The sequence below is a fragment of the Anopheles funestus genome, chromosome 3RL (assembly GCF_943734845.2).
Source record: "Anopheles funestus chromosome 3RL, idAnoFuneDA-416_04, whole genome shotgun sequence".
Classification (NCBI taxonomy): domain Eukaryota; kingdom Metazoa; phylum Arthropoda; class Insecta; order Diptera; family Culicidae; genus Anopheles; species Anopheles funestus.
Genome location: NC_064599.1, coordinates 31511503 through 31534967, shown reverse-complemented (window position 1 = coordinate 31534967; position 23465 = coordinate 31511503). Strand labels below are relative to the sequence as shown.

General features: G+C 40.7%; 1 protein-coding gene across 8 annotated transcripts in view; it reads right to left on the bottom strand.

Moving 5' to 3' along the window:
* Positions 1–2888: 2888 nt before the first annotated feature.
* LOC125770935 (sodium- and chloride-dependent neutral and basic amino acid transporter B(0+)) overlaps positions 2889–23465 on the bottom strand; it is a 50155-nt gene continuing 29578 nt past the window's right edge. For 6 of the 8 annotated variants that reach the window (XM_049441029.1, XM_049441033.1, XM_049441028.1 and 3 more), the window contains 6 exons: positions 6778–7048; positions 6278–6435; positions 6107–6150; positions 5858–5950; positions 5515–5781; positions 2889–5434 (listed from right to left, as the gene is read on the bottom strand). In XM_049441029.1, the coding sequence (XP_049296986.1) occupies positions 3805–5434; positions 5515–5781; positions 5858–5950; positions 6107–6150; positions 6278–6435; positions 6778–7048 (2463 nt within the window). In that variant the 3' untranslated portion in view covers positions 2889–3804. Of the gene's footprint in view, positions 5435–5514; positions 5782–5857; positions 5951–6106; positions 6151–6277; positions 6436–6777; positions 7049–7550; positions 8849–13481; positions 16249–23465 lie in introns of those variants that run through there. The other 2 variants (XM_049441035.1, XM_049441034.1) reach the window with 2 other exon arrangements.

The window sequence follows — 23465 nt, the reverse complement described above, 5'->3', positions numbered from 1 at the left end:
CCTTGCGGCATGTTTTATGTAGTGACTTGCTTTAAGTCAAGCTTTTACAAAAAGACAAATTATTTATGTTCAACATTTCCGTTCCATTCAAGCAAACATGTGCGCTACAAAACGTGATCGGTGTACGATCGAGATGAATGTGTAATTGTTAACACAAAAATATTTATCCAGCACAATTAAGCATTTGTCAAAACGTGATTGAAGCACGCGTCGATCGGGAAAGTTCACTTATGGGTTCGGTTTCAAGTATGGACAAACATATCGACATCTTACCCCACTTGTAACGAGAACTTTTTCACCTTACTCTGGTGGGAAATACGGTGCAAAGTTTCGATAAGTGTTTGAATAATTATCTCACCGATGAGTTGATTTTATTTCGTCGCTATCGATACATGATGTTCTCCAAAGATCGACGGTAGCATATAAAAGTTTCGTATCGGGCTCAGTTCAATATCAGTAAGCAACAGAATCGAACGCAAAGTTGTAGTGCACAATGGGAAAAGTTATCGTGTGTTTGCTAGTCGGACTCGTGGTGATGGCATCGGCCAAACCATACGAATCGTATCGTAAACCTTCCGCTCCCAACCAGTACTCTGTGTATCCATTATACGGTGGCAATGTTTTGTTCGGAACGGACCGTATTCCGCAGGAATATTTGGACCGGCTGCTTGGCGAACGTTCGAAGGACGGATCGGTGATTTTGCCACCCTTTGTTCGTCTGCCCGATGAACTACCGAACGATCGAATTGATAATGAGGAAGATCGTCTATTGATCGATCCATCGTTGGATGAGAGACATCCTGATTCGCCTGTGGATGAGATCGACGAAGACATCGTAGAAGAACGCGAGAAACCCAACAAACCCGTCCAAAAACCTGACGAGGAAAATTCGGATAAGGAACCAGCGCAGGAGGGGAAGGAAGAAAAACCCAATGCAAATGGTGAGAAATTGAAGGATGAGAAACAACCTGATTCTCCTCTGGATGAGGTCGATGGCGACATCCAGCCAGAACGAAAGCAACCCAATAAACCAGACCAAAAACCCAACGAAGAAAAACCGGATAAGGAACAATCGCAGGATGGAAAAGGTGGAAAACCAAAGGAAAATGATACGAAAGGAAAGGAATCGCATGAACACGAAAAGCGCCCCGAACCAGGACATCCTTCAATTCCTAAGCCCCCGCACAAGGGAAACCGACCGGATGTGGAAAAGCCATCGAAAGATCTTGCTCGTCGTGATCATTTGTCACCCCAGCAACCGGGAAAGAATGATCGCCGCAATGGTCCTCCTCAACCACCATCACCGCCACGCAAACCGGACGCACCGTTGGTGCAAATCAATGTAAATGTTGCTTCACCTGTTTTGTAAATCGACAATAGTTCTGATTTGAACAAGAGATAATAAAGTTTATGAATATGAATACATTCTAACACAACTGTTGGTTACTTGGTTAAGGAGCGGTACAATCGTGTCTTACCCCGTCACTACATGCTTAGCAATTGTCGCGTTTGCGAACGCCTCAGGAGATTGGCGAAATTTATAGATTTTTTTAAAAATTTGTTTTTTTTTTATTTAAAGCATTATTTGAGTGGAAAGAAATTTATTCCCACAAATTCGCATTAAAATAAATCAATTTATAAAATTTTGCTAAATTTCCCAAAAAAAAAGCTAAGGCTAAAGCCTTAAGAAATTTTCAAATTTTTTGAATGTTTTTAATTTTTTTTAGTTTTTATTCTTTTTTCATTTAAAGCATTATTTGAGTGAAATAAAAACTTATTCTCACAAATTCGCATTAAAATAAATCAATTTATAAAATTTTGCTAAATTTCCCATAAAAAGCTATGGAAATTAGAAAATTTTCAAATTTTTAGAAATTTTTTGAATTTTTTTGAATTTTGTATTCTTTTTTTCATTTAAAGCATTATTTGAGTGGAAAGAAACTTATTCTCACAAATTCGCATTAAAATAAATCAATTTATAAAATTTTGCTAAATTTCCCATAAAAAGCTAAGAAAATTAGGAAATTTTCAAATTTTTAGAATTTTTTTGAATTTTTTTTGAATTTTTTATTCTTTTTTCATTTAAAGCATTATTTGAGTGAAAAGAAACTTATTCTCACAAATTCGCATTCAAATACATCAATTTATTAAATTTTGCTAAATTTCCCAAAAAAAAGCTAAGGTTAGCCTTAGGAAATTTTCAAATTTATAGAATTTTTTTATTTTTTATTATTTTCCATTTTTTATAAAGCATTATTTGAGTGAAGAGAAACTTATTCTCACAAATTCGCATTAAAATAAATCAATTTGTAAAATTTTGCTAAATTTCCCAAAAACAAGTTAAGGCTAAACCCTTAGAAAATTTTCACATTTTTAGAATTTTTTTATTTTGGAAATGTCTACGAGTTGAGATTTTTTTTCGAATTAACAGCCATTCTTCTGTTTTAAAAACAGTTTACTAAAAACAGCACAATAATTATATGCAACACTACGTACTTAAAAAAATAAATAAATAAAGTGTTCGCAAACGCGACAATTGTCTAACGGGTGGGTTGTCCGGTGTCAATCTCCGCCATCATGCACTAAAATAAAAAACTTCCAAACTTCAACTAGGTACATTTCGACGCTTCTTTTAATAGTACGAGAGCATCCACAAAGGGAAGTAATACTTATCCATCTTAGTATGTCTTAAAGAGTCTCTTTCTCGCATCAGTTATCAAAGATCCTGATTGTGGATCTTCTATTATTGACTGTTGTTCACTTTTTGTCATCTACCACAAGCTCCAAAAGATCGAACAGGTGATCGCGAGTGTAAGTAGATCTGATGATGTGATATCTATTTCTTCCTCGTTCTTTCAATAATAAATTACAAATAGAAAGAAAACACATCCAGTAGCACCTTTTTTTCTCTCTCTCAAGTAACCATTTTTATTACTATCGCCCCTGATACCCACAATAGCGCAGGTCACCATCATCGTATTGTTATGTACAATGCTCTTACGTTGAAGTGCGACTGGCGAAGAATAGTTTTGCGCCATTCTCAGCTAATGAGGAAGTTGCGTAGGTATTATTTCGGCTACAAAAACCTCCCAAATTTCTTTAAACACAGTTATATTAAACATTTAAACCACCGTTCATCATCACGCGTCAACAAACACTACCATAACAGCTGAGCCTAAATCACACCGGATGGTGGATGGTTTTTTTTTCTTTATAATCGAAATAGTTTGCCTGATAGTTGCCTAGCTTTGTGATAGTTTGCTGTTTTGAGTTGTATAACGTCGAAAAGATCACTTATTTTCCGAAGAATTTTCCTTGTTTTGCGGTAATGACGACGCCTAGTGTATTTTGAAGATGAACATCACATCGTTTAGTGGTTTAAAGTTGTTTTCTATTTTGTTTTATTTTAAGCTTTCTACACTTTACTCTTGCATGCACATTCGAATGAGGATTCTGCGATTCGAATAAATAATAACCCGATCGGTCACAGTTGCGACATCTTATGCACAAAAAAAAACCCTCCCATTTTCCAATGTTGTCCCGTATTTTGTTTGCGCACGAATACACGTGTCCGCATGAAATCAGTCCCATTACTACCGTACCCCAATATACCCCTTAAACCCATCCCCACCAACGAAAGGGGTTCTGTGGTAGGGTACGCAAGGTACTTTCTATTTCTGGTGTCCTAGCACTTGTCTATTATGTACAAAAAAAAAAACACGAAAACGGTTAAACGCATGCAACGAAAGAACCATAAACGAAACAAAAATGTAACACGTAACACATTCAACAGGTTCCTTTCCCCTACAGCTCCGTCGAGTATTCTTCCGAGTTGATCGAAAACTTCCGCCAGCAGATATGGTCGCCCCCGGTCGGTGCGTGCCCATTGCTGATGAAAATGTCCCGATTGTAACCCTGTTGTCGATCGCTTTCGTTCGGTCCACCATTCCGTGGTCCACCATCCTGGTGATAGGATACGCCATTTGGTTTCACACCATGTACCGGCACCGCCATACCGTTCCCGGTAGGGGTAGTGCTGAGATGGTGATGATGATGATGATAGTGCCGTCCAACGTTCGGATGGTTCTGATGATGATGACCCTTGGCCAGTGGATTGCGCACAACAGCTGTACTTCTTCCGAACCCGCCCGTCACCTCATCGTCCGTTGGCATGATGTCGATACGCGACCCGAAACTATTGTCGGACGTTTTACGCCCATTGCTCGGTAACAGATCCGCCTGGCTACGGTCACTTGGCGTACGTTTGGTGTGATCTGTCGCACGGGAAGATTTCCGCGAGTTAGCCGATATGCGCGGAGAACCATCGTCGGTAGTTTCGGTAAGGGGAAGCGGTGGTAAGGGTGGTGGCGTATCCATACCATATCCCCCATGATTTGCCACTCCCGTCGTGTGCTGTTGCTGCTGCGAGGAGTGTTTACTGTAGTGCGGATACTTCTCCACACTCATGTCTTCCTCGATGGCGGAATCGCCAAACACGGACCCACTGTAGTTGGGGGAATTACTGCCCGCCGTCGAAAGGTTACGATTAGACGATGCGCCATACTTGTGCGAATGCGTATACTGGCCCTTCTTGATGGAGTTGGTATAGTCCTTAGTGCCGCGCCGGCGCAACGTAAAGTCCCGCTCGCCCGTATCTTCGCAGACCGATTTCCACTGCTTCCAGGCGTGCCGTACGAGCGGATCCGCTGGACCCCAATCCTTCGACGGTTTCGTAGCGCCGTGTATCATGCTGAACACGTTGTAATCGACCTGTTTGCTAATTTCCACACAAGCCAGTAGCACGATCACCGACAGGCTGAACACGACCGGCAACCACTTGGGGAAGTAATCGATCAGCAGATCATTGTCGTAGTACGTGATCGACCACCAGCATAGCAGCGCCATCAGCAGCACCGGAATGAAGCCCCAGATGAAAAGCCACGCCTTCAGTACGGGCCGGCCGAGCGAGAACTCTAGATCGGTGTAGAGATTCTTCGAACCATACACCCAGATGATGAGAATGATCTCGAAGATCATCGCACACACGGCTAGCGAACCGACGATACGCGTGTCCAGGATGCGCGGAAAGATGTAGTTGGGGCAGAGCAAACCGGCAATCGCGACTACTAGCCCCGCTAGACACACGGTATAGTTCGGATGCTTCCGGATAATCCGGGTCGAGGTGTATATATAAATGACGATCGATACGAGCGACGAGATGAAGATCATCGTGTACGACAGCGCGGGTATCAACCGTTGAAGGGTCGGATCCGACTCCTGTACGGATATGGCCCGATCGTAAATGACGGTAAGGGTGCTCAGCTCCGGATAGAAGGGATGTGACTCGGTGAAGCTGTTGTTAAACTGAAACACGTAGAATAACACCGCGATCGCCGTTATGAGTATGTTAAAGAACATATACACGAATGAGGTCCTGGAGGAAAAATAAAACGAAAAAAAGGGTATAAGAAACGGGGGCCATTTTTTTTTTTCAAACTTGTTCACATCACTTACTTGATCGCATCCCCTTTGTAAAGGAATTTGCCCGTCAGTACCGGTACCGCACCGAAACCAATGTTTAGCGAGTAGATCACCTGTACGAGCGCATTGAACCACACCGTACTGTCCGCGAACGATTCCGGATGGAACGGCCATAGGTCGGGGAAGTACTGCTCGTTGATCGCTTTCGTTACTTCCCAGCCGGTTTCGAAGATCAACACTATTAGCGCTACAAAACCGAACAGATAGATCGATCGTCGATTGATTTTCCCGCTGTGCGTACTACAGTGAATAAAAAAGGTGGCAGAGAATGATTAAATAAGGTCTTTACTGTACATTGTAGCACACTAATACGTACCACACCATCGAAATGACCCACAGCAGTATAAGACTCAACGCCAGCAAGCCAAAGTACAGCGAGCTTCTCCACACTGGACGGAGAAATGTTAATCTGGTGTCGGAGGGGTGAAAGCACAAAAGAAAGGGTTTTTAATGACAAGCTCATTGACACAGAGAAAACGTGCTTTGCATGCCGGGGAAAAAAATGTGTCAAACACGATCGCAGAATGCAAAGTGCGTGAATGGAAAATGGGAATAGAACGCTTACTTCAAACATTCCTGTCCACTGCTTTGCTGTACGTCGTAACCATTCTGCAAGGGAAAGAAAGACGTATAAAATCGATCGAATAGTATAGATTGGTACAAATTGATTGAATTGGTTCGAAGAAGGAAGGAGGTAAACAGAGGGAGTAAAGGGTTGGAGTTTGGCATGACTCACATAAATGGCTTGCGGGTTGATCGTAACCGATTTGGAGCACTCCCGCAATGGCACAGATTTGAATGCTAGCATACCGATGTAGAGCAGTGCAATCACGGATTGCATCGATGTCCATATCGCTGCCAGCCACGAAGCAATACGTCCCACCAAGCTGGCACCTGTTGGTGTACAAGATGGAAAAGGAAAAAATGGAAAATAAGTTTTTTACGAAACGATTGCGTCAGCCTCTGCTAATCGATCGAGATCCGAAATAAATCCGGCCAAAAGTTGTGTGGTTTGTTTCGTGTTATATAGCGAGGAAAAAGAAATCACAGAGAGCAATTTAAAGCGAAATAATTTGTTACAATTACAACCCGAAAAGCATTATTTTAATTTAAAATTCATTGAATTATTCAATTATAAAAATAAAGGCTTTGATTTTAACATTGTATTTAACTTATATAATAAAGAATTAACAAACCTTTGGCAAACTAATTCATATAATTATCTGTTCAACTTACCCTTCAGGAAGGGAGCCGCCCGCCACATGTGGGCCGAACCTTGGCCAAGAAACTGACCGAGTGATATTTCGAGCAGTACCACCGGGAGACCGACTAGAAGGAGCAGTATAACGTAAGGTACTAGGAAGGCGGATCCATGCAGCTGCAGTTCCCGTGGGAACCGGACCACGTTGGCGAAGGTAAGGTTCAGGCAGAGGCACAGTATCACACCGCGAAATATTGATGATCTTGACTGTGGGATGGTATAGAAAGTGGAAAGAAGATCGAAAGACTTCAATGAGAAATTACGCGACGAACGCTTATTGTGAGGTTAAGGAATTATTTTAATTTAATATTTTTATGAACATTGGGTAAATTTTTTTTTCGAGCTTCTTCGTCTGCTACTAGATATAGTAAATTAATTACAGAAAAAATTAAATATTTGCATGTGTTTATGTATTTTAGCAGAAGAATTTAAAATGATGCTTTCTTCGCAGAAAATTCGAATGAATGCATTAAAGGATTTTTAAATGAAAGATCGCTACTTTTAGGTAGGAAAAATTTCCCATTTTTTATCCATCCAACCCAGAAGTGTTTTATAAACAGAATCAATTGCTTGGGTGGTCACACGCTGGAGCGTGAAAAGCAAGAAACTGCAACACTAGGGAGACAACGATCTTCTTTTGATTAGATCCATTATAACTACTACTTCTTTCTTCTGTTGTGCGATATAACATAGAAACGTAAAACAGTTCTGCTAATATTGTGATAAAAAAACGGTTCCATTTGCTTACCTTCTTGTAGAAACGAAACTGTTCATCATCTCTCGTGTAGTAGAGATAATCGAGCAAATATTTAGCATTGTTAACGTCCATTTTCCTCATTCTGACTGAATGGACGGGTGTGAGCTTTTTGTTTTTCTTCTTCGTGTATGTGTTTAAAAAAACCCCCTTACTATACTAGATGGTTCTTAAGCCGCGTTACTTAAAAAACAAACTTAACAAAACAGAGCAGCTTTCCACACCAAACTTCACTTCCCGATTTAGTGGCAAATAAAAACCGGTAAGGTTGTAAAACTTAAAACCTTATTTTTTTGTTTGTTTCGGTTGTTTGCTAACATTTGGCACATAAATAGTTTACAAAACAGCTGTCGAAGCGTGCGTTCGGTTCACTTCCGTACAAATCGTTTGTGGTTTTTTTTTGTTGTGTTGCGTTTTTAGTACATTTTTTGTTGTTGTTTCCCCGATTTAGTTCACGGTTCCGGACTTGTCGGTTAGATTACGTATGCAACAGTTTGTTGACACTCCATTTGTTTGTGGAAAGACAATAAAAAACACACACACACACACACTTCGCGAGAAAAGGCCAAACGCAAACCAGCGCGGGGGGTTTTGATTTCATCTTCTCATTCAACGTTAATTGTTTGCTTGTCGTTTGCTTACAAGAGGGGATTGTTTTTCGTCTATTGACTTCACCATCGAACGGTTAAGTTTTCCCATCAAAACGGATTAATGTTGCGCACATGTAGCGTCACACTTTTTTTTATTCCACACTTTCGCTCTCGTGCTTAACTACCGGCTTGGCGTCATCTCCATTTCTTCAGTAGCAACAAACAATGGCCAACAATGGTAGTTGGTTTGTGTTTCGATGTGGATTTACGCTCGCTCGTCATGGGGCCCCACGCGGGGTGATTATCATTCCCGATCGTACGGCGATCGGTCGATCCGGTGGATTTGCACCGTTTGTCACAGTCGTACCGTTCTGCACCGACAATGCACCTTCGGGTGCACCAATGACCTCGGCCCAGCAATCGTCGAACGACAGCATTTCACCTAACTCTGGTTTGCCATCGACTGGTAGTGGGCCAGCTGTCGTACGATCACAATGCGACATAATTATCGATTTCGATGCATAACGAGGACGAGAAGGGATGGTTTTTTTTTCTTTTCTCTTCCCTCCTTTTTTTCACACCGTCTCACAAAGGATGGCACTAATCATATTTTCACAACCACCGTTCAATAATAAGCATTCACCACGACGAAGTGCTAAACAGCAGGAAGCAGCAAACCACTCTTACGGCAACGAAATAGAGCTGCAAAGTACAAAACGATGAAATCGACAAGCGAAAAACTGCATTCCCGCGGGGTGCCGATTTGAAGAGACCCCCTTCAAGCTACCAACCAATCACTTTAACACTTGCATCCTTGTGCATCCCCATTACCAGTCCGGTGCAACTAACCATCTCACGAGTTTTTGCAGAGTGTTGGACACTCCTGAGTCTTAGGCACGGCACGGAAAAAAACCACCTCCGATTGGTTCCGATAGGAAGGGCTATTTCCCGCAAGGGTAAAACCAATTGGCAAATGAAAGTAGGAAAAGTATGGAAGCATTTAAGCAAGATCACGGCACCACAATATGCAAGTACGGGGTCCGTGTGCACCTCCGTTGTGGAGGCACGAAAATTGCAGCAAAAGCAAAACAATTTTAAATCACGCTATGCGAGAGACGGATCTTTGTGCTTTATGTTTTGGCTTCTCTCCGGGTGGGGACCTTCTTCAAAGACCATCTAGGAGAGATAACATTTTCGTTAGATCATTATCGGTTTTAGGTCGTAAAAATTTGCAAACCAGCTTGGTCACGAACATGTGTCAGTATGTGGTGACGGGGGGGTTTCACTTTTTTTTTGGGAGGCTACAGCGGATAACAGTTTATTGTCTTTTTCTTCCCAATAATTGAACCATTTATTGGACAGGTGAGTAATTTTCTATAAGCGTCTCATAGTGAAAGTTTGCATCATGTTTATCTAAAGATCGCTTTGTTTATCTAAAGATCGCTTTAGAATAAATTAAACGGGAAAAGTATTTGTCGGTTGACGTCTGATGGGCAAACGAAGTGATCCGAGCCACTGTACAAAATAGAAGATTTAAGTTTTTTCTTAAATTCCTATATTCTGTACGATTTCGCGCTTTCCAACCGGTAGCTCTTCTTGGGAACCACTTTGCCATTTTGGGGTGTTTTAATCGACAAAAATCCCACAACTGAAGAAAGCTCCCAATCGCTAGAGTTGGAGTTGGATAGTCTGGCTCTCCTCAAAGTTGGAGGATGAGGTTATGCTTATTTCTAGATTCTAAGCCATGTTCCGACTCGAAAATGATCACAAAACTAAGAGAGGCTTTATTCTTGTTTTTTACCAAAAAAAATTCCCTTGCCCATGTTTATCCGTTTCGCCCTAATACATTAATAATAATTTGTATGTCTAAAAGGAAAGAGTCTTGGATATTCCTATTCTTGAAAATTCCTGCGGCTCAATATAAATATTCGTGACATTTTAAAGTTTTCTCAAAAGAACCTAATTCGATTCTCTTTCCCGATGGAATGTTCTGACAGTATCGTACCAATATGCACGTTACAAAATCAAGTTTAATCATCATTACAAAACTCCATCTTCCGGTCCAGTTGCAGATGCAAAGCAGAACACACGCTGGGTGTGATCCAACAAGTGTGACAATAAATTTGTCGTTACCAGCAACACTGTATCCACCATCCGTTCCGGCCAACGTGTGCAACGGTGCGCAGCAAAGACGTACGACAGATGAATGTGAGAAATTGGATGCTTTGGCTGTTACGCCTTTTCCTTTCCACTTGCACTGGTGGGAAACGGGAAGGCCAACGTTATGCATCAGCTGATGGCGCACAGACCCAGGAGGTGCTTGGTGGTATGCATATCGAGATCAAACTTGCCGATGCATGAAAAATGTTACAGTGGCAGCAAAGTTGAGCTGTTGTCGTTGTACTCGACGAGTTGTTGTCGTAGTCTCAGGTGTACTGAGGCGATACCTTCAGAGAACCGGCGACTGATTGCTCAAGCGCGTGTCCAAGGAAAAAAAGGGTAAAGTTTTGTGGACGAATGCAACCCCAACAAGCTCAAATCTGTCATCTGTCGGTGTTGGACTTGGTATGGTTATGGAAATATATTTCCGATGCTACTCCTACACAATCCTGAACAGATCACTGAACGTGTTGAAAGTTAGCCTTCGATCGGAACACACATTCCATGCACCAAAGGCGTCAACAAAAAACACAAATACACAGCACACATAGTTCCGCGTGGTGTAGCGTATGGAAAACAAAAGCCTACACATCTTCGACGAGAGGTCACCTTTTTTTTGTTGAAATGAATATCTCCCACGCCACTATCCGATCGTTGTTGACTTTCTGTACGATCGGAATTTGCTTTTAGAGGACGACTTTCTAACGACTGCCGTCTTCCGTGAACCTTTTTGAATCTGTTTCTTGGCCACTCTAGAGTTTCAATTGCGTGGAATTTGCGGAATTAAGCTGTAATTGTTAGGCGAACAAACAGAACCTCAAACTTTCAGCAAACCCGGGGGTTGGACAGAAAAGGGAGTGCAGCTTCCTAATGCAGCTTTCGAAAGTTGCCTCACGCACATGATTCAAGTGTGATTCCAGCTGTAGATAGAACCGGGAACAGCCGGGTGTAACAATGCTGCTCAACTATCTGCCACTCTCGTATAGCTGACATGCAGGAATGCATGAAAGGACCCACGGCAAACTGGTTCTTGCCTGTAGTCATACATTCATTCATCGACTTCGGTTGAAATTGCGTCATCATACAACATTCTGTTGTGGGTTTACTTTTTGCCACATCATAAAGCAGCAAAAAAAAAATCATCTCTTAGAAGTCATTTCATGCAAAAGCTTTTTTTTACAATTAACTAAAATATTTCAAGGAATCGTTTAAATGGGGGAAGCTCCCGAGCTTGGGAATAACCCTATACAAGTTGCAGTTTATCGAGACTGCAGCACCCAAAACCCTCTACGGAACACTGCACCAAACACACAGAGATTTATCGCATACTGCAATGTATGAAAGATGGCCATGCTTGTGTGGCAAAACAATAGAGTTGAAAAACCCTTTTTATCCGCATTGTGCATTACAATGTAAAATGTACAAGCTGCGAATAAATATTTCATTAGCATAGGAACAGCTCTAATTAGCTGTTGATAAAGCCATTAAACTCCCTTAGCTGATTTTAATGCATTAATTGTTTAATACTTTCGCAGTGCAATTGGCGATACACAACGAAAAATAGAGCTTTGCTACAATACAAAAATCCATGAGAAAAACATCCCAAAGAAAGAGCTTTATTTGGGATTTAAAAAAATGAAAGAAAAAAAAAACCCATAAAATGAAAGTCTCCCAATATTTGACCATTTCACAAGAAGGCCTACAACAAGGGGTCTCATTACTGGTGGTCAACAAGGGGAAAGGGGAAGAGACCAGGGAAGAATCGATGAGAATTGTTCCAGTTTGTGGTGGCATTAGTTTCGTTTTTTTATTACTTTGCATTGCGGTAATGCTTTTCTTTTCTGAAACGCCTACAATAAAGCTGGTACTGTAATTCGGACGCGATCTTATCAAATAATTGCTCTTACATTCATGGATTCACAAGACTGCAAGAGATTGATGTGGAGATGGAGGAGATGAAGCAGCATCGAAAGAAGGGGTTTCTTTTTTTAAATTATATGACATAAGTGTTTATTAAATGATAACACTGAAGACTTTAGCAAGAGGACTCTTAAACTGTCTGCTATAAATGCCATAAGAACTCATCTTTCTCCCATAAAGTTCATTTTACCATAAACAATGAATACTAATGAAATCTTTATAATTGGAGAAAAAAAAATGGTTTCCTTTTTTGTCGTAATAAAACTTTTGGCCAAACAAAAACAAAGGGCTAAAGTATCATCTCGTAAAGGATTAATTGCTAGTCAAGCTGGTAGAAGAAAAGGAAAACAAAAAAAGCAACCCCTTCCGATCGCTACCGGATCCGAAAGTGATCAGCTTCCGAGCGAGCAAAAACAAAAATTAATTACGAACAGCGATCATAACGATCTTCGCTCTCCTTGCACACCCTTGCTGCGGTGTACAACGGTTGGTTCATTATGGGTTTTTGCACGAAATTTCAAACATTAAAGGTACGAAGTACTTCGATCGGTAGAAGCAGCCTTCACAATTGCCTCTCGGCCTACAGCAACACGTCACGTTGTTAATGTTGCGCTTAGATTTTAATTATTGTGGCGCCTTTTTGACAAGGCCGCTTTCGTGGGGCTTTCTTTTCGGTTGCACGTGGTAAAATGATTGGTGGTGGTTAAACAGATCCTCTGTCGGCATGGTTACCATAACAATAGGTTTGTGTTTTTTTTTTATATTCACTTTTGGACCCCACACGAGTAATGGATCGAAGAGTAAGAAACGATTGTGGAAGAAGCAAAAAAACACATTATCCGATATTAACTCATTTTATAACCGATATTCACTTTGGATAAAACAGCAAAAAAAAGCAAGCACAACACACACTGGAAGAAACCACTTTGCTGAGGTGAATGTAAAAATGCACTTGCTGCAGTTTTCTGCAATCATCGATCGTCGACAATCGTCGCGCTACCAGCTCAAGGATCGAATATGACCTTTACGGCATTGGCATTTTCCATTTTTTCTTGTTATGTTTTCTCCCTCACACACACACACACACACGCACACAACTTTAAAATTTAACACAATAAAGCCCATGCGGCAAATTGAAGAAACGATCTGGGCAGGACACGAACCGCGTCACCACACCTTTACAAAACCACAAACCGTGGCGTATTCTTTTCGATCACGTAAATGTCGGTGTAATGCACTGCACTTATTATTTTACCGCAAATCCATTCCGGAGGTCTGCTTCTTGCTGCCCGCCGCATGCAGAACGGTTTGGTGGAAAATAAAAATTTCCAAAAACCTTGAACCAGTTTCCTTGGGCACACTTTTATTTTGTTCAACTTTTGCTCAATCCCACTGTTCCGCCCGATTTGTGTGGCCTGCAGCAGCAGCACTACTTAACGACCGGCCATCAGTGCAAACTGTCGCCGAAAAATGGCCCCGAAAAAAACAAAGGCAACAACAGCAGCGGTAGATACGATGCTGCACCATCCGCTTGCGAGAGAAAACTGAACCAACAGACCGGCCAACAGGCACCGAATGGCGCTCGGTTTTTGCTTGTTCGGTTGGTTGTCGTGGTGCCGGTGTGGTCACGGAGTACGGGCGCACGCCAAGAAACACGAGAAGGCTAAAGCCCACTTCCTGCACCCATTCCCGTCCTCCCTTCCCACCATCGGCCAGTTGAATGAAAGCGCTCTTACAAAGAGAAGCAACAAGCTCTGATACACGCAAAAGAATAATCCACCATTCCTTCCATCGAAGCACAAACTTGCTTGCAATCAGCCGCGTTTTCCATTGCACTTTTGGGAAAGGAGGTGGTGTGGTGAGAATGCATTTACATCTTCGCTCTCGCAAACAAAAGAATGAGAGATAGAGAGAGGGCGCACACCTCCCGGAGAGAGAGTGTAATATGGAGTGATAGCAAAGCTCAGCATTTTTTGAATATCTCCTCACCCGTGCAACAGTTGCTAAGCTACGCACAACCAGACGTGCCTGATTGCTTCGACGGTGGAAAGAGCAACAACAAAAAAAAGACAAATTCCCAATGCTCATAAACATCAAGCGGTTGACTTTCACGCTTCATGACACACGCACTTTGTCGATCGACCTGTCACATGGCTTACAAGACGCACAAATCTCGAACAAGATCAGTGACAATGCTTCAACAAACGACTGAAACTTTAACCAACAACAAAAAAATAAAGCTAAGTAAAACGAGCAAACGATCGTTGACAGATCGCAAAACCTTCAACCTTTCTTCACAAATCTGTCGCATTTTTAGGGAAAAACAAAGAAAAGAATGGTTTTTGGAGAAAATAGAAAGAAAAGGAAAAAAGAAAAACAAAACCAACAACAACAAGCTTGGAAAGGGAAATCAACAACAACAGCAACGAAAAAAAAGTAGGTGCAAAAACCCCTTCTTTTCCCAAGCATATTAAGTGGGTCAGGTTTGGATGCGTTTATTGTGTTTGGTGTTGGTGTGTGTTTTTCTCGCTTTTCCTTCCCTTACTTTCATGGCACTCTGCTGTCCCGGGAATGGTTGTACGGGCCGCGGCGCAATATACACGCGCAATATTTCGCAAGCTTCCGGCCGCATATTTCGCTTACTGATGACTTGCTGGATGGATTTACCACAATTAAAGGTGTTTATGTTTTGCGAGAGATGGTGGTGGCTCGTCCCCCGCTATCCCCGTGCCGTTCCCTTTCAGACAACTCCTATGTTTCGGTGGGTGTGGTGCACATGAATGATTTAATTCTATTTTCCTTTTTTAATGTTGTGATTTGCCTAATTGAAAATGAGTGGGATAATGAGACAAAGTATTGGGGCGTTAATTGTACAATGAGGGGAAATAAAAATAGACAGTGATCGTAATGCGTTCGTAAGATAAATGTGTTATTTTCTTCCCTTTTTGTTTTGAGTTTAGAAAGATTTTAGATAAACTTAAAATTTTAACAAAATTTACTTAAAATGCTTGTAATTTGAAAGACAATAATTTACAACTAGTAGTAATTTATAAGACTAATAATAATTTATAATGATCTCCTTAAGAGGTGTCTTCTTGAACTAGAGTTTGCGTAGATCGAAAAAGTTCTCTGCTGGGATTCCATGCCGGTGCTGTCGTGTGAGAACTGTTAACGTTATTCGCTATACCATCGAGTCGCTCGATGGGTGACTCGCTGTAAGCTGACAAATATCTACGCCCATAGCTATGGTCAATTTCGTTGCGAACAAAACCAAAAAGCCTTTTAATGTACTATACACCAACGCTTTCAGCTACGTAACAATAGCGCATCAAATGTTCCCCCCATTAAAGTATTCTATTTCAACGCCTTCATCCGTGGGCAGACATCATGGGTTGGCAATTCCTCCGACGCATTCCTCTCAATATCTATCACTCAACCCACGTGTTCCATTGAGTGTTGCATTCTGCCGGACAACAGTGATCGCTGGGAGCTTGATTCCCTGTAAAGCCGACCGTTTCGTACATATTTCTGCTTCGATACATACGCATGAACCAACAACGTATGAGTCAGTGTAGTGCGTGTTTGTGGATGTATGGCCATTACGATACCTTTCCTTCTCGTGCGCGATATATGATAACGATTCGCGATTGAAGGTGTGCACAATGGATGCACCCTGTGCCAATAGGGGTTCGTTGGGGTGTGAGTGTGTGTTTTCGTGTCTGCTCGCGAGTCGGCCATACCGCAATTAGCGATGCGTTGGTAAATCGTTAATGCCTTCAAATGCACAGTTATTGGTTGGGTATGTGCAGAACAAGATTCTGACCGTGTTGATGTGTCCAAAGAATTGTTTAGCTGTAAAAGCTGTTGCGGGAAGGTAAAACACTAGCTAACGAAACCGGTGCGAATGTGAAACATCGTTTCATGCTGGTGCATTGTTGCTAATTAAATCGAGAAACACTGAGTGTGCTCATTTACAAACAACTTATTCTTACACTACGAAATTTAGTTCATTACTTTGTTTATTTTATTTTATTTATTTAGTTTATTTAATTTATTTTATTTGTTTAATTTATTCGTTATTTGATTATTTTATTTGTTTAATATAATTATTAATTAATATTAATTAATTTAATTCTTTATTTTATTTATTTTATTTATTTTGTTTATTTTATTTATTTTATTTATTTTATTTATTTTATTTATTTTATTTATTTTATTTATTTTATTTATTTTATTTATTTTATTTATTTTATTTATTTTATTTATTTTATTTATTTTATTTATTTTATTAAGTGTTAGCTCTTATGTCATGGGCAGGGTAATATTTTTCTCCAATTCCCCTGGTCAAATTATATCATCAGCAAGCATCCACGTCGGTGTTGATTTTTGTCAACGCATTCCAACCACCAGATGTTGATGTCGTAACATAACTTCCTGCTTGATGGTTTTAGGAACATTTGAAGTTGCACAGCGCCACCATTCGCAGTCATTCGAAACAGGAAACAGAAATAAAAGGTTTAAAAGCCTAACAGTGGCCTTGTGGCCCACAGAGACAAGGCAAGAAACAAACAAACAAAAACCCAAACAAAACTCAATCGAATCTTTCGTAAAACCGTGGGGGTTATTAGATTGAACAACTTTCTCCCATTTGGTGTCGTTTATCCTCGCTCAAATTTTGGAGGATGTAGAAAAATTTGTATAATCTAACCATTAGGTGACGATACGAAGCGTTCGGTTTGGTGGTGCCGCATTAAAAAAGCTTACCAAGCGCTTGATGGGTCCCCCTTTCCCTGCCTCTAGGGTGTCGGTGAAGGACGCAGCCCTTCACCATACCACAGTTGAATAAGCCATCGTCTGGTGGCATGCGGAAAAGATGACACCAAACTTCTCCGCGCGTGTCCCGAATCCCACGATTAATACCACTTTTATTGGTTTATGAGATGCAGTTTCACTTGTTCGTACGTACGAAGCCATTGAATGTATGTCTCGGTGGTGAAAGAGGTCATTCGGCGGCTTATTGCAGCTGCCTGTGTACAGGTCTTTTTGAATCTTCTATCTTCTACCAAAACCGTCACTGCTCCAGGTGGGTGTGAGAATGAAGCGCATGGGCAAGAGTTTCTCCCTCCTGCATTCATGATGCTCGGGCGACATGAAACTCCCACGTGTGTCCGGGAAGGAGTCAAGTGCAAGGCAGAAACCATATTAAATTCCATCTGTGGGCGCTCGTTTCGACTCGATGGTGCATGCTCAGGCTGGATTGTAAGTAACTCAATTATCTCACGAGATGTTTAATGGTGACTGCAGCTGTGTTCCATATGCGCCACACGACAGGTTGTTGGTAGCTTGGTTTAAGAAAAAGTGGTTTAATAATTCGTGGCACAATGTATTGAGCATAACGAGATTCAAAGCGAAGCTTCATTTCGTGTGAGAAATATTTCCCTTTTGTTTGGTGAAACAATTTTATTAACAAAATTTGTTTGCTATCTATTTAACGTATAATTTTAAAATTAAATTTGCACTATCTATTACACTTACAACTTAACAGATCGTCTGTTTTGAGGATCCATGTTTGTGACGATCGGCAATTTCTATTCTTCACCTTTTGTTCATTGGCACTGCCACCCTCACACATACACATTTCCCTTCTTCCCTTCCTCTCCCATCCCCTTCCTGCTCGCAACACTTTATTATGTTGCGTGCGAATGATTAAGATTAAGGGTGAAAATGAAACATTATTATAAAGCAATAATTGCATCAAAGAAAGAAATAAGGGAGGTTTCCGGACAGTTGGGGAGGTAAAGTTGTTTAACCGCATTGAACAGACAGCAAGAAAAAGTGAAGCCTTTAATTTAATTTAGAAAACGCCACATTTTCTACCCATTTGCGAAACAATCGACAGTGAAATGATTTTTCCACTAAAGTGGGGAAGTCACGAGAAGATGCGAGACACGCGTAGAAAAATGCAAGAAAAATACAGGAACTAGGTACGTTTTTTTACCATTTTGGGTAGCCTTCTTTTATGCTTTTGTTTTTATTTCTAGCTGCATGTTGATAATGAAGCATCGAGCGAGAGTAAGAAATTGGGTAAAACGTTGAACATTGAAAGAAAGCAAAAGTCAAACGGACGCAATCGAACGGACCATTCGAGCGTGTTATGGTTGTGATTGGTTTGCACCATCTCTGCGCCTTGGTCTGACGCGTTTGGCAACATTTGAACTAAACCGTTTTGTTTGGGGCTTTGAAGTTGAAGCTTGGAGTTTAAGCTTGAAGTCGGCAAATCGTAGCTAAGCTGCTTTTTGGGGCTAATGCAATTTTTGGGTGCACCATCGACAGCAGTTGGAAAGCAAAAGGTGGGTAGTACAACAATGGAAGGCACCACAACCATTGGTACATCCTTCTCGCAACTTGGTGTGTTGTTGGTTTTTCGGTACGCTAAAGTGGTTCACGATACATCGATTAACCGTGACTGACAAGCAGTGCCGTTTCAACAAATTTTATCGCCTAACGCCGGAACGGGAGCGATTACAAAGCAGTCTGACACATTGGCCACACATTTCATTGTGTGAAGAACAAGTTCCTTTTTTGTGGTTTATTTTAAAGTGTTTGGGATAATGCATAAAAGATGTTTTAACACCCTTTAAATAAAGCTTATTATATAAGTGATAGTGGAACAAAAAAATGGGGGGCTCAGTTACAAAAGATAAATATTCGAGATGCTATTATGGCAGATAAAATAAATCAAACCACGACAGGTGTGTTTTTTCTGGTAATGCGACAAAGATGTCACCGCATAATGGACGATTAGCATATCCGGGGGAAAACAGTTTGTGTAAGATTAAAATGGAAAACCAAAACGTTAAGCAAACAGCACACTAAAAGCAAGATGACACTAATTGGTTGCTGTTAATTTAGTGTCTTTTAAAAAATCAAAACTTTCTCAATGTATATAAAATGGACAAGAATTAACGTTTATCAGATCAGTCCCATTCTGGTAAAAATGCAACATGTGATCACCATCAGCGGCGTTGCACGAATGTAAATCATAACATTTTGGGTAAGAAAAATCGTTATCATTTTGTTCTCTCTTCCTAATGATTGTAATTTGAAGAATCCAGTTAAAAAACTCACCCTGGCACTAGGGAATGGGAAAAACTGCCCGCAGGGAAAACTTCTATTCCACGATGCGCTTCGGATGCCCATTAAATCGTAATTATCCTGTGTGGTGTTTTCTGGTTTTGTTTTTCTTCTATCTTTTATTACAGTTTTCCCCATTCGTCCAGGTTTGACCTAGACGACGTCCGGGGCGAGGAAGGGGTTGCGTGAAAAAACTCAAAGATGGTACGATAATGAAGCGAGCGTAACTAGAATCATTAAAAAGAACTAGTAGAACATATCCCGGAGCTGAAGTCTGATGAATCTCGACCAAGAATGTCTGCCAGTCTCGGTCCTTTTCGTCCCCCGGGGGTGGAATAGTATTGTAAGCTGGTTTGGCGGGTTGAAATTACATTGACCCATTTCTACTGGTTGGTGTGTGTGTTTTTTTTCTTTCTGTACTCTTTCTCGCCTTGGTTTCATCTTTCGTTACTTGTTAGAATGAAGAGGTGGTAACAGTTTTTTCTTTCTCCCCCTGACAACGAAAGAGGGGAAATAAGATCCGAAGGCAGATGTACTATTAAAATGATAACATTCGTCGTGGTTAAAGAATTCTCGTAAGCGAACGTTTGCGATCGTGCCGGAAGTGCAATATGTTTGTTTTTGCTCTCAATTTGCATACCCAACATGTCAGTTTAGAATAAGAATATTTGCGCTGAAGAGTAGAGGAATGTGTTTTTTTTCTATTTTAAAAGAGCAGTAGTAGAACAGAGTTTGAAAAAAGTCTTTAAACCCTTTATTGCGTTCGGCGTTAAGATTTATGAACAATTTTCCTCTTAAACTTAAAATTTATTCTATCGAATTTATTTCTAAATTATCAGAAAATAATAATCATTAAGGTGCTGTTTTGAAAAGTTTGTACAGTAAAAAGAAATTAAAAAATACTTCAGGCTTTGCTAGCTCCATCTGGTTGTTAAAATTTCCAACTAAAGATACACACGCTTTTGCATCATTATTGCATACATTTAGGCGTAACTCAGCTAGCTACGATGCACGAAACGCATAGCCTCGAGTATTGCATACTTTAGGCGTACATCTCGAAAACAGGCCCAAAAGTATGCAATCAAAACAAAAATTTTCCAAGTTTGCAGATGATTTTTTAAATTATCAAATATATTTTTTGTTTTCTCCGCTAAATGGTCATTTCCTCAAATTGTGAACCGGTCCACTCGGTCCATCGACTGCAAAGATCAATAAATTAATGTAAATTTAACAGCTCTATGTGGCACTTTAACCTTAAGAGGTCTTGGCCTGCCATTACTGGCTTTCCTTGACTTCATATACTTCATAACATATACCCTTTAATAGCTAATTTCAGGATAAACAATTATTTATGCATCAAGGCTTTTCTATCGGTTTATTTTATCTCCAAAAACTTGTCTATCAAAATCATATATTTACAAAAAAATTATCCTTCACAGCATCTCTCTAGCATAAGCTTGAGAAAAAAAGAAACCCACCTGCAGACACATAAAACACTTCCAGATATCCTTGACATCAACATCATTTTCTCGGATACACACAAAAGCACGCCGGAGATCCGAAGTCCCGGTTTGTTTTGATTTTGTGTCGATTCGCGACGCCTTATTTTCATCGCCCATTTCAAAACAAAATAGCCCATTAAAAAAGAAAAAAAACCGATGCTCACCACATTACGTGGTCCGCGCGCTTCTCGGAATTAAGAGTCAGCGGGTCCAAAAATTCCTGTTTTCCAAACCGGACATCGTGACGTAACGCTGACCCGGCTGACTCGCATCGGTCGTGATGTTGGCTGCTTCGTTTCGGAAGAAAACGACGCATCAGTGCGGATTTGCGTTTTCATCCGTTGCATGAATGAACTCATCGGTTTTTTTTGGTTTTATCTGAGGCAACGTTCAACTCCATTTGGTACGAGGCTCTGATCGTGACTTTGAGCAGACGTTGTTTTGGTGTCGCTTCTCCACACTTCGGTCGAGAAGCATGATAAATCATTTTTATCGGAACGACCCTTTAATGACCCCTTCGGTGTGCTTCGGTGTGTTTTGCCATAATGACGTCATGTTTGCGTACCAGGAACCAGGTTCGATTTGTTCGTCCTGATTCGGTACCTTGAGGGGGATATTAATTGCGCTTTGATGCTGATTCTTTCATGACATCATGCCGAACCTAAGCACACAACACGATGCCCAACAGGTAATGGCATCTTCGTTTGATCGCGATCAAAGACGTACATATGCTTTATCACTTCCCAATGCAAATAAACTTAATTGCGTTGTTGCTCGCGCAGTGTCTTCGCAAAGGGTCTTCGGTCTCTGGTCTTTTCCATTATCAAAAGCGCATACCATTCCTGTTTGGGTTGGTGGTTGGTGTGGTTTTGTTCGAAAAGGCAACAAACAGCACGTAAAAGCCATAAGTAATTACCTAATTGAAAATAAACCTGAGCATCCAATGGGGACAGGTAATCACCGGCGACGTACTTAGCGAATGGTGGTAATGAGCAATACGTTCAGTGAGGGTTAATTTAATGACATTCTGAGGAAATTTGCAAGAATATGCTTTGCTAATTTTATCGAACATTTTAGTAGAATAAAATATATCTGAACCTAATATACCGAAGGGGAAATAATTAAAATCCACAATTTAATATTTTATCCCAAACTCGAGATCGTTACGAATCAATGAATTACCACGAAAATTTGTTGAGCAAAATTCCCAATTTAAATATTAACAAACATTCTAAAAAAAAACAAAAAGTACAAGCTAATGTACCACCAACATCCTGGAAATAATTCTCATTTGCAATCAACTCGGTTTCAGTTTTACGGCCGAATTGAGCTTATCAGCGTCAAGCACCACCATTTACCTGGAAAAAAAGACGTCTCAATCGAGAATTCCGTAAAAGCATATTCCAATCCCATTATTAATTTGTTTAACGCGAAAAAAAACTTTTCCTACTCCACCCAAAAACCGAAGTGGAGATTTTTCACAGAGTTTAGACGCAATAAAACTGAAACATTCCCATGGGGATGGTTGGGGAGAAAAATGGCGCGAAGCAAAAAAAGGATGTCAGATTTAGATGAGGATTTGCGTTCAATAAAAAGTTTTGCTTTGCTCGCGCCGGTTGCAACGGTTTTGGAGAGATGACTACGTGTGTGTATGTCCTCATTTTCCTTGTGGGCGATTTGGTTGGTGTGATTATTGATTCTTGGGATATATTTTCGCTTCAAAAAATATCCGATGCGATGATTCGTTTCTATATCGCCAAATATCATTTTGTTGGCATTGCAACAAACATAAAATGTATATGTGGGCGATAGACGACGATTGGTACATAATGGAAGAAAGGCAAACAACGGATAACGGCTAGACGGCATTTTTGAAATCATTCCAAGAAAATAAAAAAAAATTTCTTGCATGTGGGCGAAGGGAATGTGAAAAATATCATCAATCAATGTAGCAACTTTCTTTTGGATCCGTTTCAAGTGAAAACACACACACAAAGTTCACTGTTATGAAACTCATATTTGGTAGACTTTTTGGGGGGACATGGTATGATATTATTGATTAAAATAAAACATTAAAAAAATCAAAATGAACACGTTGAGTCGAATCATCGAAAAAGCATCTAGTCAAAAGGTTATTTGTCAGATGTCACATCGATTACATGTCACGTCCAATAAAAATCGATCCAAAGCGAGCATGTTCGCAACAACACCAATCGCTGAAGTGACGAGCTTTGGCGTGGCTTGGGGTTTCATCTCATCAAATAAAAAAAACAAAGCAAAAGCAACCAACAGCTTCTCGCACCAGGAAACGAGGTTGTCCAATTTTACCATCAATCAAACTAGACCAAAATCATAACCGATAGCTACCGGCGCATTAGGGGGCACCAGAAGCAGCATTGGCTTTCTAGCAAATGTAAATGCGCGCAATAGCACCGAAACCATCCGTTTTTGCCCACCTTTGGCGCCTGTGCCGTGCACTCACACTCGAAAAGCCATAGAAAGTGAGGAAATGTGGTGAGAAAAAAACAGAACGCTAAGTAAAGTCAGCGTGTGGGCTCATATTTCCTCGAGCCTACCCCCATTTGACAACCCGCCCAGGGGAA